The following is a 15,217-nucleotide window of genomic DNA, read 5'->3' as shown; positions in this document are numbered from 1 at the left end:
CTGAGTGACTGAGCACAGCACACAGCCCCTTCCTAAACCAACCCTCTAGCCCTCTAGGAGTCCTGGGTGTAGAGATGTGTGCATGGAACTTTCTCCAGTGTAATGAGGTTTACCCTTGGCCCTGAATGAGAGGGTCAGTGTTTGTGAGTATGTGTGTGTGGTGTGAAGGGGAGGGTGGAGGCAAAGAAAGAAGACTGAAGAAGTTAAAGTGAAAGTTGCTCAGTCGTGTCCAACTCTTTGCGACCCCCTGGACTACACAGTCCATGGAATTCTCCAGGCCAGAATACTGGAGTGGGTAGCCTTTCCCTTCACCAGGGCATCTTTCCAACCCAGAGATCGAACCCAGATCTCCCACATTGCAGGCGGATTCTTTACCAGCTGAGCCACAAGGGAAGCCCAAAGAATACTGGAATGGGTAGCCAATCCCATCTCCAGTGGATTTTCCCAACCCAGGAATTGAACCAGGGTCTCCTGCATTGCAGGTGGATTCTTTACCAGCTGAGCTATCAGGGAAACCCTTAAGAAGTTAAACAGAGATTTAAAGAAGAGTGTGAGTTTTATGATCTCTGAAGATTTCTTTGATCTTCTTTTCTAGGTTGACTTTGGATTTGCTAAGAAAATAGGATCTGGACAGAAAACATGGACGTTCTGTGGAACTCCAGAGTATGTAGCTCCTGAAGTCATTCTCAACAAAGGACATGACTTCAGTGTGGATTTTTGGTCCCTGGGAATTCTAGTATATGAGCTCCTCACGGGCAAGTAAGTACCTTCAAGTTGTGTTCACCTCTTCTTCAGAGAACTGCAAAAATAACTTACTCATGATAATACATACATATATATATATATATATATATATATATATATGTATATAAGAATTTAACATTTTGGAAGTGTTTTTGATTAAGCATGATGCCTTTTCCTCTTCACATCATGTCCTGTATAGCATGCTTTCTAGGGTATAACATGGTGAAAATATTCAGGAAGGTACAGTAAAGGAGTACAAAACTGCTATAGTTTACCTAGAAGGGCTCCCCAGGTGGCACTTGTGGTAAAGAACCCTCCTGCCAATCCAGGAGACAAAGAGACACGGGTTCGATCCCTGGATTGGAAGGATCCCCTGGAAGAGGGCGTGGAAACCCACTCCAGTATTCTTGCCTGGAGAATCCCATGGACAACAGAGCCTGGGGGGTTACAATTTGTAGAGTTGCAAAGAGTAGGACACAACTGAAATGACTTAGCACTCATGCATGCACCTAGAGGGGCAAGGCCTGTTGTTATACATACTATATAAAGTATAATTAATACTTTATATACTTTTAAATTAAGTATAATTTTACTTAATATATACTTCTAGATAGTGTATATATATTAATGCTGCTGCTGCTGCTGCTAAGTCACTTTAGTCGTGTCCGACTCTGTGCGACCCCATAGACTGCAGCCCACCAGGCTCCCCCGTCCCTGGGATTCTCCAGGCAAGAACACTGGAGTGGGTTGCCATTTCCTTCTCCAATGCATGAAAGTGAAAAGTGAAAGTGAAGTCGCTCAGTCGTGTCCAACTCTTAGCGACCCCATGGACTACAGCCTACCAGGCTCTTCTGTCCATGGGATTTTCCAGGCAAGAGTACTGGAGTGGGGTGCCATTGCCTTCTCCAATATATATATATACTAATATACTAATGTATATATATATATATATATATATATATATATAAAACTATATACTTTTATATTAAGTATCATTAATACTTAACTATAACTTCACTATATTAAGTGAAAGTTTTGGGACTTCATCATCAAAATAAAGAGAACTGAAGTTGTGGGCTGTTATTATTTCCTCATATATTTTTTTCAGTTGAGAAAATAGCAGATGTATTTCCATTAAATCCATTGATCAATTAAATTTAACCATATTCTTCCATCTTCCCAATAAATCATTAACCAGAAATGCTAAAAGAAGGAAGCATTGCTGGATTTAAATTTTAATCCCCTTGTCAACTGCTTTCTAGAGGTGCTGATGAACAGAGACAAGACACAGCAGGAGTTTTACAAGTTAAAATTGGATTGTCATTCCTGAAGTGATAAAGAGCTGTATATTAATGAATTCAGGATCCCAAACAGTCATGCCCACACACACACACTTATACATATATGTGCACAAACACATATTACCTCACATTTGTAAAGCCTTTGCCAGCTTACAAAGCACTTACATCTGTTTTATCTAGTTTTGTTTTCACAAACTTATATGGAAGTTAAAGCAGGAATTTTTGTTATCTTAAGGTTTAAATTTGTATTATGAGTATTTTATGATTTAAATGTTATGGATTAGAAGACTGGGTCAGAGATCTACCACTAAGACCTGGGATTTAATCTCAGGTCTTCTGACTCCAAATGAGACACGTTTTTTATTAAACACATGTGCCTTATACAAATGAGCTTTTAGTATAATGCATGGATGTACCCACAGCACTCAGGTCAGTTTTCTACCTCCATTTATCATGAACTGATTCGGTCATCCTTTTAAGCCTTTACAACCAAATATCCTCAGTCTTGATTTCAGGGAGGATTTGCATGTGGAACGGCATAAGAAATGCTGGAATGAGCCCAGTTCAGGGGATTCAAGGCTCAGCACATACTTTACCAAAGGAGAGTTTCCTGGAATCTTCTTGAACTTTATACACTGCAAATTTCAGTATTGGATTATGTGTGGCTCTGTTCTTTATCCTTGTCCACATGAAAGATTATTTGATATTATCTGCAATATCAAATATTTTCAAATATTCATTGCTTAAGATTTTGAAGGAAAGAAAAGAAAAATGTCCTGCTAGTCATTTAGAGAGAAAATTGCTTACGGTCTCAGGACACAAGGATTTCTGTTTCAAGAATTGGTTTTCTTGTCTCTGGAAAATAAGTCAGCTGCATTTCTAACAGATACGTGACAGCTCTTGTAGGTACCTGGAGAATATACATTTCTGTCTTCATCAGCTGGAATACATTGTTATGTGAAGTGTGGAAATAAAGTGAGGGAATAGGAAAGGGGAATGATTCTCAATAATTTGGAATTGCCAAAATGGTCTTGAGTTGTCCTAAAGAAGTTGAGAGTGGGGGATGGGTGGGAGGGAGATTCAAGAGGGAGGGGGATATATGTATACTTACAGCTGATTCAAGTTGTCGTACAGCTTGTACACCCAACACAACATTGTAAAGCAAGTATCCTCCAATTAAAAATAAAATATGAAAAAAAAGTTGAGAAATCATTTTTATAAAGGTTTCCTGGGATAGGGTATGGGGACAGTTCATTTTATTAAAAAAAATTTTTTTTCATTGATTTATTTTTATTTATTTATTTTTTTACTTTACAAAATTGTATTGGTTCATTTTAAATGCCCTAAAGTCAGGAGGTAAATGAAGATAAGAAAAGAACTGAAAAACCAAGCCAAAACAAAACACTACCTACTTGTAAATACATAAATAAGTTGAAGATGTTAGAGCAATGTTTTTTGTTTCCTACATCTTTTTATTTATGAATGAAACATAGATTATTGAAAAGTCGGTGCACCAAACTTGTTTCAAGTTTATTACAAAGAGTGGGAGCTCTCAGTATCCTCCCATCTCAAGCGTGACTAAAATACGGCAGAGTTGTTTGTGAAACTCATCTTTAATTTTCAAAAATTAAATGACACAACAGTGTAGGTTTGAAAGTGATTTTAAAAGCAGAGTCTATGCATTAACATGTTACCCAAATTCAGTGGTTCATTCCCAATGCTTTCTTTTTTAAAAAATTAGTTTATTTATTATAATTAGAGACTAATTACTTTACAATATTGTAGTGGTTTTTGCCATACAGTGACATGAACCAGACATGGGTGTATATGTGTCCCCTCGTGTTGAACCCCCTCCCACCTCGCTCCCCATCCCATCCCTCTGGGCTGTCCCAGGGCACCAGCTCTGAGTGCCCTGTTTCATGCATCAAACTTGGACTGGTCATCTGTTTCACATACGGTAATATACGTGTTTCAGTGCTATTCTTTCAAATCATCCCACCCTCACCTTCTCCCACAGAGTCCAAAAGTCTGTTCTTTATATCTGTGTCTCTTTTGCTGTCTCGCATACCGGGTCGTCATTACCATCTTTCTAAATTCCATATATATACATTAATATACTGTATTGGTGTTTTTCTTTCAGACTTACTTCACTCTGTATAATAGGCTCCAGTTTCATCCACCTCATTAGAACTGACTCAAATGCATTTTTAATAGCTGAATAATATTCCATTGTATATATATACCACAACTTTCTTATCCATTCGTCTGCCAATGGACATCTAGGTTGCTTCCATTTCCTAGCTATTGTAAACTTTCTTATTCATTGTTGCAACAGTTGCCTTGAAATACTCTCTTTTCTGTCCCCATGCTAGAGTCTCCAGCTCAGTATCTGTTGCTAGATCCTTCTTCTCATCCTGACCTCAGGTCACTTCAGTCCTTGACCTGTTTTCTACCTATTCACTCCTTGGGTGATAACATCAAGTCCCCTGGCCATAAATGCTGTCTAAGGACTCCTCAGAACCACACCTCCAGCCCTAGGTTCTTCCCTGAATTCCAGACCCCTAAGTTCAACTGTTTGCTTAGCATCTCTATTTGGATGTTCAAGACATAACTCTTGATTTTCTTCTTCATAACCTGCTCTGCATCCTTTACTCCCAGCCCACTCCAGTCTTAGTAAAAATAGCTCAGTTCTATAGATCAAAACGCTTTGTGCTTAGTTGCTCAGTCACTCAGTCATGTCCGACTCTTTATGACCCCATGGACTGCAGCCCACCAGGCCCCTCTGTCAATAGGGATTCTCCAGGCCAGAATACTGGAGTGGCTTGCCATGCCCTTCTCCAAGGGATCTTCCCAACCCATGGATTGCACCCAGGTCTCCTGCATTGCAGGTGGATTCTTTACCAGCTGAGCTACCAGGGAAACCCCCAAAACACTTTAGCATCATTCTTGAATCTTTGCTTTCTCCTGCATACCACATTCACCCCATTAGCAAATCCTGTTGACTTTCTTCAAAATAATCTGGAATCCAATCACATCTCCACCTTCACCACTACTGTTCTAGTCCGAGCTACCAGCCCTGCCTTCCCCCACCACTAGAACCATCACAGTTTATTTTCAACACATTTTTTTGTTTTGTTTTGTTTTTTCTTTTTTTTTTTCTACCTTTTGGTCATACCACCTGGCATTCGGGATCTTAGTTTCCTGACCAGTAATTGACTCCACCACCCCTCCAGTGGAAGCATGGAATCTTAACCACTGGACCACAAGGGAAGTCCATCAACACGTTTTTAAAACCTTACTTTGGGTTTTGTAAATTAGAACACATTCCCAGGTCCTTCCCATAGCCCACTGGGTCTATAGTCATGTGACCCTCATCTCTTATCCTCCTGCCCTGCTTACTGACTCCACCAGCAACACTGCCCTCCCATTTCCAAGAATAACCTGTGTCCACTCCTGACTCCTTGCTATCTTGGAATTCTTTGTCTACAAGAGAACAGTGTGACTCATTCTCATCTCTGCTTAATTGTCAGCATATGAGAGAGGCTTAGTGGGTTGACATTTTCTTCTCCAGGGGATCTTCCCAACCCAGGGATTAAATCCATTCTTCTGCCTTGGCAGGTGGATTCTTTACCACTGAAGCCCTTTTACTATCCATTGTGTCTAAAAACATCACGCCTCTCTCTCACTCTCTGTCCTCCCCTTTATTTTTCTTTTCAGTGATTATCACCACCCGATAGATTACCTCTGTGTCTGTGTATGTATGTATTTTAAGTGGTATTCAAGTAATGAGATTATTTTCTAGCATATGTGCAGATTTGCTATAAAACAACCTATGAGAGAGAAGGAAGGAGGGAAAGAGGGAGGATGGAATATTAGCTGTAAATGTGTCTCAGATGTGGGTCCTAATGTCCTATTTTGGCTTTTCTCTAGCCCTCCTTTTTCTGGGATTGACCAAATGATGACCTACAATCTGATTCTCAAAGGCATTGAAAAAATGGATTTTCCCAGAAAGATAACAAGACGACCTGAGGATCTGATTCGGAGGCTTTGCAGGTGAGAATGACTATTAAAAATCCTTTGTTTTTAGGGAAAGTGTGAAGGCTTCTTATTTCTGCTGCCATTTTAAAGTTATATGTGTATTTACTTATAGTACTTTTCTATGTAGTTAGAGTATATTTAAAGAAAATCATTTCTACTTTGGGCTTCCCAGGTGGATAGTGGTAAAGAATCTGCCTGCCAGTGCAGGAGACGTAAGAGACATGGGTTTGATCCCTGGGTTGGGAAGATCGCCTGGAGAAGCGCATGGCAGCCCACTCCAGTATTCCTGGAGAATCCCATGGACAGAGGAGCCTGGCGGTCCCTAGGATTGCAAAGAGTCAGATACGACTGAAGTGACTTAGCACGCGCCTACATGTTTTCTATTTAATGGTCTGTACTAGGAGTTTGAATTTCCTTCATATGATAGAACCACAGTACCTTCTTATAGTTTAAAAGTTATCCAGATTGTTCAGGTTATCCTGGAGAATCATCTTTGTCTGCTGTAGAGAAAAACAAAACCACAAAACTTACCATAATGAAGGAGTAATCTATAGCCTCTGTTAATTTTAAGTGGTGATGATACAGTATTGCTGTATGCCCTCTTTCAGCCTTTAGTTTTTTAAAAAACTACTCCTCTGACCTTATTGCAAATTACTGCAGATTTCTATTTAACATTAAAAGTAATTTGTTGGAGAACAGAAGACTTCTAGAATTTTGTTTAAACTTAATTTTTTTGCCTTTTTTTAAACATTTTGAACATTTTTTTGCACATACAAACTTTCAAAAGTGCATTAAAATTTAGTAAATTTAGGACATGAAACCTTGCTGCTGGTTTCCCGCAGAAATTTCTTCATGTTTTTAAAATTTTAACTCCATAGTAAATGATTCTCTAAAGCTTTCCTTGGTCTTCTTAGCAAAATTGGTAAGATATAATAGCATCCACCTATTCTTCTAAGTGGAGAAGGCAATGGCACCCCACTCCAGTACTCTTGCCTGGAAAATCCCATGGACGGAGGAGCCTGGTAGGCTGCAGCCCATGGGGTCGCTAGGAGTCAGACACGACTGAGCGACTTCACTTTCACTTTTCACTTTCATGCATTGGAGAAGGAAATGGCAACTCACTCCAGTGTTCTTGCCTGGAGAATCCCAGGGACAGGGGAGCCTAGTGGGCTGCCGTCTCTGGGGTCTCACAGAGTCGGACACGACTAAAGCGACTTAGCAGCAGCATTCTTCTAAGCATTTATTCACAGCTCATTTAAAGCACTGGGATATATACCTATCTATATATCAATATCTATATCTAAGTATCTATAGCTATATAGAGAAAGTAAGTCGCTCAGTCATGTCTGACTCTTTGCGACCCCATGGACTATATAGTCCATGGAATTCTCTAGTCTAGACCACTGAAGTGGGTAGCCTTTCCCTTCTCCAGGGGATCTTCCCAATCCAGGGACTGAACCCAGATCTCCAGCACTGTAGGCGGATTCTTTACCAGCTGACCCACAAAGGAAGCCCATATATGGCCTATAGCTATATACTGGGATATATAAATACATATATTCATATTTCTGACTGTAATTGGACTGTGGCTCCTCCAGAGAGGGCATATGTTTTCTGTCTCCCTGTACACAAATGTGCCTGGTTTATACATATTACTGACAAAATCAATGAATGGATAAAGAAAAAGCATAAAATTTGAATGTAAAATTCACTCAAGCATAATTATTATGAGCTGATTGAAAACTCTTTTTGTAGGCAAAATCCAACAGAAAGACTGGGAAATCTGAAGAATGGAATCAATGACATTAAGAAACACAGGTACATATTTCTCTGCCCAGAAAATATAGAAATATTTTTCAAATGTGGTCATCTTGAAACTTTTCTCAGTATGCTGCAAAGAGCCCTCCCCAGACACTCAGTTTACCCTTTCTGGTGCTTTATTTTTCATCTGTGTTGTACTAGCTGCAGTTACAAAGATCAATCTCAGTGTGGTTTCGCCAGTGCTGGAAATTCCCACCAAGTATGGATAAAATTACAAAACAAATCACAAAATTACATATTCAGGTTATAGCAACTTAGCTTTTTATCTGCTGCTATCTTTATTATTTTCCAATATTATCTTGGATTCTGTAAAGGAATCAAATTCTAATTTTGACATTTGATTTGCAGTTAAAGTAGGATACTATCATTGTTATCCATATTCAAGAGAATGGGTTAACTAGACCAACTATTAAATAGCCTTCTATTTCAGTTTAATTGATATTATACATTAATTTTAAACATAATTTTCCTTTGACTAGCTCTCCACATTTTATTTTATTATTATTTTTAAAATTTATTTCTTTTAGTTGGAGGCTAATTATTTTACAATACTGTAGTGGTTTTTGCCATACACCGATATGAATCAGCCATGGGTATACATGTGTTCCCCATCCTGAACCCCCCTCCCACCTCTCTCCCCATCCCATCCCTCTGGGTCATCCCAGTGCACCAGCCCTGAGCACCTGTTTCATGCATCAAACCTGGGCTGGCGATCTGTTTCACATATGATGATATACATGTTTCAATGCTATTCTCTCAGATCATCCCACCCTCGCCTTCTCCCACAGAGTCCAAAAGACTGTTCTATACATCTGTGTCTCTTTTTCTGTCTCGCATATAGGGTTATCGTTACCATCTTTCTAAATTCCATATATATGTGTTAGTATACTGTATTGGTATTTTTCTTTCTGGCTTACTTCACTCTGTATAATAGGCTTCAGTTTCATCCACCTCATTAGAACTGATTCAAATGTATTCTTTTTAATGGCTGAGTAATACTCCATTGTGTATATGTACCACAGCTTTCTTATCCATTCATCTGCTGATGGACATCTAGGTTGCTTCCATATCCTGGCTATTATAAACAATGCTGCGATGAACATTGGGGTACACGTGTCTCTTTCAATTCTGGTTTCCTTGGTGTGTATGCTTAACAGTGGGATTGCTGGGTCATATGGCAGTTCTATTTCCAGTTTTTAAAGGAATCTCCACATTGTTCTCCATAGTGGCTGTACTAGTTTGCATTCCCACCAAGAGTGTAAGAGGGTTCCCTTTTCTCCACACCCTCTCCAGCATTTATTGCTTGTAGACTTTTGGATAGCAGTCATTCTAACTGGTGTGAAATGGTACCTCATTGTGGTTTTGACTTGCATTTCTCTGATAATGAGTGATGTTAGCTCTGCACATTTTAAAGTCTCATATTGTACTTTACTTTTTCGGGTAAGGTACATTGATTTCCACAAAACCTCAAACCATGTTTTATCCTTATGTAGTAATCTAATATGCACCTCTTCAGGTCTGTTAATTTCTAAAACTGGCCTTTAAAATCATCAATAACCTCCACAACATAAAATCTCTGATTTGTTTGCATGTGTGGAGGTTCAAGCCTTGGAGTTGTTTGTTTGTTTGTTTTTAATCTATGCTTGGCTAAATCCTGCCATCCTCAAGATGTTTTGCTTTTGTGCTTGATTTGCAAATAGAGACTATCACCTCTTGATAGTACAAAAAAAAATAAATTTGAGAATTTCATTTTTGAAAACCTTTGAGCACACTGCTGTGTTCACTTTCAGAGAGGAAAACGCCTCTCCATATTTTATTTCTCTCTGGATGTTTTTATTGAAGAATTAGATGCAAATCACCACAGGGTGAAAATAAAGGGAGAGATGCTGCTGAATAGAAACACTGTCCATTTTTCTGAACAGAAGTGGTGCAGCTCAAAAAAAAAATCCTGGGCTGCCAACCCTGCTCTATCTATTCATGAGCTTTCTTGAAAGAAAGCCATGTATTCAACATTGTAAATTCATATTGGGCTCTTCCGTAAGGAGTCAGGATATATCAGGAAGAGGGTGGGGAGCAGGGAAGAGATGGAGACAGACAGACACATCTGTGGATTTCAGAGACATCAAAATGCTTAGAGTATTTGACTGTTTTTATTCTTAGAGCCTTTGGATTGTCTTCAGTGTAAAGTTTATTATTTATCTTAGATTCCAATTTTTCTCTCTCTTCCTACATGCTGTTATCACAGTTTCTTCTCTCATGATAGAAAGACACATAAATATACCATTCTTATTGAACAAACAGAAGTCCTGCCAATTAAAGTCCCTCTTCCAGTGTATTGTCCTCTTTTGTCTCATTAAAGAAGCATCTTCATGGTTGCTCTGAGGTAGTTGAAAAATAGAAGTGATATAATTGTTAACAGGTTCCAGTTTTATCTCTTGCTTCTCATTTACCTGAGGCTCATTTAAATGTAACTGTCAAATTGGAATTTTATGCACATGCAAATTGATGCTAAAGGACTTTCTCACTTTAGTGTGGTAATGAAGAATTTTGAATTCCCTTCCCCATAGGGATTAATTTGCCCATGCTTTTTAACAGAGGGTGCTTTTTGCCAAGTAGCTGAAGCATCCGTGTGTAGAGCAGAGTTCACTAATAAGATGCACCAAATTTACACAGTGCCTTCTGGTGAGCGCAGGGAGCTTAAAACCATTATTTCACCTTATTTTCATAGTGATTCTTAAGATACAAAGCTGGGGCATGTGGGGCTGAAAAACAGATCTCTCTCTGCTTTCAAATAGGAGTGTTCTAGAACCTTCTATAGGAAAAGGCAATGGCACCCCACTCCAGTACTCTTGCCTGGAAAATCCCATGGATGGAGGAGCCTGATGGGCTGCAGTCCATGGGGTTGCTAAGAGTCAGACACGACTGAGCAAGTTCATTTTCAATTTTCACTTTCATGCATTGGAGAAGGAAATGGCAACCCACTCCAGTGTTCTTGCCTGGAGAATCCCAGGGATGGCAGAGCCTGATGGTCTGCCGTCTATGGGGTCGCACAGAGTCGGACACGACGAAGCGACTTAGCAGCAGCAGCAGCAGCAGAACCTTCTATAAATCTCCAAGGCATATATAGCTTCTCTACCCAGGATATTCTTGGATTTTTTTTTTTTTTTTTGAGAAAACATTCTTTCTGGGCTTCCCTGGAGGTCCAGTGGTTAAGACTCCTTGCTTCCAATGCAGGGAGCACAGGTTCAATCCCTGGCTAGGTAACTAAGATCCCCACATGCCACACATCACTGCCTAAATAAAGAAATAAAACAAAAAAATTTTCTAAAATTTGCTATCAGATTTTCCAGCTCCTCTCTAAGGTAAAACATTTTTTTTCTTAGAAAGCCGTTTACTTCCATTTTGTTTTTAAAAACAATACAGTTAAACATGTTCTATTGTCAAATGTTTGTCCAGTCTGTGTTAAATCGTCTTTCCTAAAAATAGAATTCCTCTCTCTCCTTTTTGTGAGTTAACTTATTAACTAGGTACCAGTCATGCCTGTCTAAAAAGAGGGATAATATATTTGTAGGGTACAATTAAATCTTTCCTGCTAGATCCAGGAGTAATTTGTTTCCAGTCTCATAATGTTACCTTTAATATTTCGAGTCTCTAGAATTTTACTCTCAAGAATAGCTACAAGTCTTCTAAAAATGAAGAAGCAATTTATGTACAGTTGCTGCTAATATTTCTTTAGTGAATATTTTTCACACACGAGTGCATGCTGGCACTTGGATTACTTAAAATGTGGTTAGTGTCAAAAAGGCCAAGTGTTAAGTGAATAACCACTCATGTTAAGTAAATATTGCCATAAGTCAAATTGTAACAAGTACTCAACAAGAAATGCATAGGCTCTTTGATTCAGTGGAGTAACAGTAATGATTTTTATTAATATTTATGGAGTAGCTTCTGGGTAGAGAGCATTGTAAAATATGTGAAAAGGAATTGTGGCAGACTTTGGTGGTAAAAGAAACGAATCCACAGAACTGTGTGCCCAGAAATCCCTAAAAATGGAGCCTCAGTCTGTCCAAAGAAGCTGATGGGTGGATCAAGCAGATTTCTGCGGTTTTGCAGCAAGGACAGGGGAAGTCATACAGCTAGCACTGCTGTCTGACTCTCACTCTTTGCTTAAAGACTCAGCAGCTTAGGCAAAAACGGCACTGTGGGTGAAGAATGGCATGGCATCTAAAGTGGAATGTACTAGAGCCTGCCCTCTGTTTTTAGTACTTTTTCTCTTGCTAAGCTTAGACTTAGGATGGGAGATCCAGTCAAGGAGTGACCCCAAACCAGTTCTACGAGTGGGAAGAGATTGAAAAAGGTAGAAAAACCTAACTGTGGGTCCAGTTGACAGACAGAAGAATGTGAAGGTCTCATAAAATCTCCCAGCCTGCCTTCTCACACCTCCCGCCACCCTCCCATTGCACAACCCGCCCCCCACCCCCGCCCATGCATATTCTTCACATAGCAGCCATAATTGTCTTAACATGCTTAGATCGCATCACTTCCTTCTAACTTTCTGCTGGTTTTCCCCTAAGCATAAAATCTTGATTCCTTTCTATGTTCTACAAGACCCTACAGGATCTGGCCTCTGATTGGTTCTCAGACATGATATGTTTTTCTAGTTTTCCCTCCATTCACTACACTTCTGCTCATTTCATCACTTTCTTCCATTTAGAAAGCCGTTGACACAAATCTATCCGTGGCATCTCCATTCTGTTCATTATGGCTTTAATTCAGATATCACTCTGGCTAAAAAGCAGTACCTCCAACCCATCCCCATCCCAGTCACCTCTACCATTTTATTCTCTTATGTCTTCTCTTTATTCTCTATTACTTATTAGTATGTGAAACTAATGTAAGTATTTGTAGTACTTACTTGTTTGTTTACTTGTGACCTCCTACCAAAATAAAAATATCTTAAAAGCAGGGTCTTTGTTGTTTTTGATCCTGGGACCAAATCGACTTTCTGTACTTTTTATTTTTAAGCCCTGGATTGGTGCTTTTTCTTTTCTTTCTTCTTTTTTTTTTTTGAAGTTTTTGTTTTGTATTGGGGGTATAGCTGATTAACAATGATGTGATAGTTTCAGTGAACAGGGAAGGGACTCAGCCATACGTATTCATGTGTCCATTCTCCCCCCAAGTCCCCTCCCATCCAGGCTGCCACATAACATTGAGCAGAGTTCCCTGTGCTATACAGTAGGTCTTTGTTGGTTATCCATTTTATTAATAAGTATATAGCAGTGTGTACATTTTTCTTGACTGACTGAAGTGACTTCAGTGTCCCAACAGAAAAGATCAGTATTATACAAAACAGTATTACTCCATGTGCTTCATAAGATTCTAAGAGACAGAGTACATTTTTTTTCTGTCTGAGAGAAGCAAGGTCTCCTCATTTCTGGTGTTGAATCTCCAGCTCACCAAGCCTGGTGTGTATCCTAAAGACCATATCAGTCCTTTTAGATTAATGATTTGGAAGCAATAAATGAAAGAACTTCATCTGGTCTTCAGCTTCATCTCATTACAGATAATTGTAAGATACTTTTTCTCTTGGAGCTTTTTAGATACATGTCATCAAGAGCATCACAGTATGGCAATGTGATGTTGTAAGACATGATAGTTAGAGATCCTGTGTAAACGTGTCCTCTTGTTGTAGACTCATTAAGTTATTCAACAGACATTTATTTGAGCACCTCTTTTGTTCCCAGTGGGCTTCCCGGATGGCCCTGGTGGTAAAGAAGCCACCTGCCAGTGCAGGAAGACATAAGAGATGCAGGTTTGATCCCTTGGTTGGAAAGATCCCCTGGAGAAGGAAATAGCAATCCACTCCAGTTTTCTTGCCTGGAGAATCCCATGGACAGAGGAGCCTGGCAGGCTGTCATCCACAGGGTCGCAAAAAAAAGTCAGACACAACTGAAGCAACTTAGCATGGACTGTTCCAAGTGTTAGTGACGCTTCTTTGGAAACGAGCTTGCATCTCTGCCATCATGGAGCTTGCATTCCGGTTGGGGAGAAAGAAAATAAAGAAGGTATTATAACTACATAAAGTGTATAGTAGAGATATTAGAGAGCGTTAAGTACTAAGGAGAGAAAATAGAGAAAGGATGGGATGTAATATGTGGTGGGGGAGTGGGGCGGTGTGGGGAATGGGGAAGGTTTGCCATGTTAGACTGGATGGTCAAAGAAAGTGAAAGAAAGTGAAGTCACTCAGTCATGTCTGACTCTTTGCGACCCCATGGACTGTAGCCCACCAGGCTTCTCCATCCATGGAATTTTCCAGGCACGAGTACTGGAGTGGGTTGCCATTTCCTTCTCCAGGGGATCTTCCCGACCCAAGGATTGAGCTTGGGTCTCCCAAAGAAGGCCTCTCTAAGAAATGACCTTTGAGAAAATATCTGATACTGTTGAGGGAGCAAATCAAGTGGAAATCTGGGGAAAGACTCATTCACTTACAGGGGCTCACATGCAAAGGCCTTGAATTGGGAGCATCCCTAGCTTGTTGGAAGAATGTTGAGGAGACAAAGGCACAAAACAGAAAGAAAGAGAAAAGTAGGACAATTGTAAGGTGGGGGAAGGGTGGTGGTTGAAAGGATGATTTTGTAAGTCTATGGATTGTAATAAAGACATGGTGAAGACTTTGCCTTTTCCACTGAGTGAAATTGAAAGCATTGGACAGCTTTGAACAAAGGCATGATGTGACCTGACTTACATTTTCAATGATTGCCTTTGCTGCTGGGTTGTTTCCCATGGACAAAAGTAGAAGGACCTGTTTGCATGCGTGCGTGCGCTCAGTTGTGTCCAACTCTTTGTAACCCCATGGACTGTAGCCCTCCAGGCTCCTCTGTCCATGGGATTCTCCAGGCAAGAATACTGGAGGGGATTACCATTTCCTAGTCCAGGGGATCTTCCTCATCCAGGGATTGAACCCACATCTCTTGAGTCTCCTGCATTGGCAGGGGGATTCTTTTACCCCTGACTGACCTGGGAAGCCCAGAGGACCTGTTAGGAGGTTATTGTAATAATACAGGCAAGAAATACTAATGGCTTGGTGCATGATGGTAGAATGGAGGTATTGGGTATTTGTAGGGTTCTGAATAGCAATGTATTTTGAAGATAATGCTGACTAAATTTGCTCATGAACTGAGACAGGATGTGAGACAAAGGATAACTCCAAAGTCTTTGGTTTGAACAACTGAAAGAGTTTAGACAACTTTATTGAGGAAAATTTGGAGCTTCAATGTGGACCTGATTGTTGCTAGATACCCATTAGGCATTCT

General features: G+C 39.8%; 1 protein-coding gene across 3 annotated transcripts in view; it reads left to right on the top strand.

Annotated features, from left to right (window-relative positions):
• The window catches only part of PRKG2 (protein kinase cGMP-dependent 2), a 136,439-nt gene that overhangs the window by 101,445 nt on the left and 19,777 nt on the right, over window positions 1-15,217 (top strand). For all 3 annotated transcript variants that reach the window (XM_024993286.2, XM_024993289.2, NM_001144099.1), the window contains 3 exons: window positions 596-759; window positions 5,976-6,098; window positions 7,839-7,901. In XM_024993286.2, coding sequence (XP_024849054.1) covers window positions 596-759; window positions 5,976-6,098; window positions 7,839-7,901 — 350 coding nt within the window. The remainder of the gene's footprint in view (window positions 1-595; window positions 760-5,975; window positions 6,099-7,838; window positions 7,902-15,217) is intronic.

Source organism: Bos taurus, chromosome 6 (genome assembly GCF_002263795.3).
Source record: "Bos taurus isolate L1 Dominette 01449 registration number 42190680 breed Hereford chromosome 6, ARS-UCD2.0, whole genome shotgun sequence".
Taxonomy (NCBI): domain Eukaryota; kingdom Metazoa; phylum Chordata; class Mammalia; order Artiodactyla; family Bovidae; genus Bos; species Bos taurus.
The sequence above is the reverse complement of the archived record's forward strand: the minus strand, read 5'-3'. Positions and strand labels throughout refer to the sequence as shown.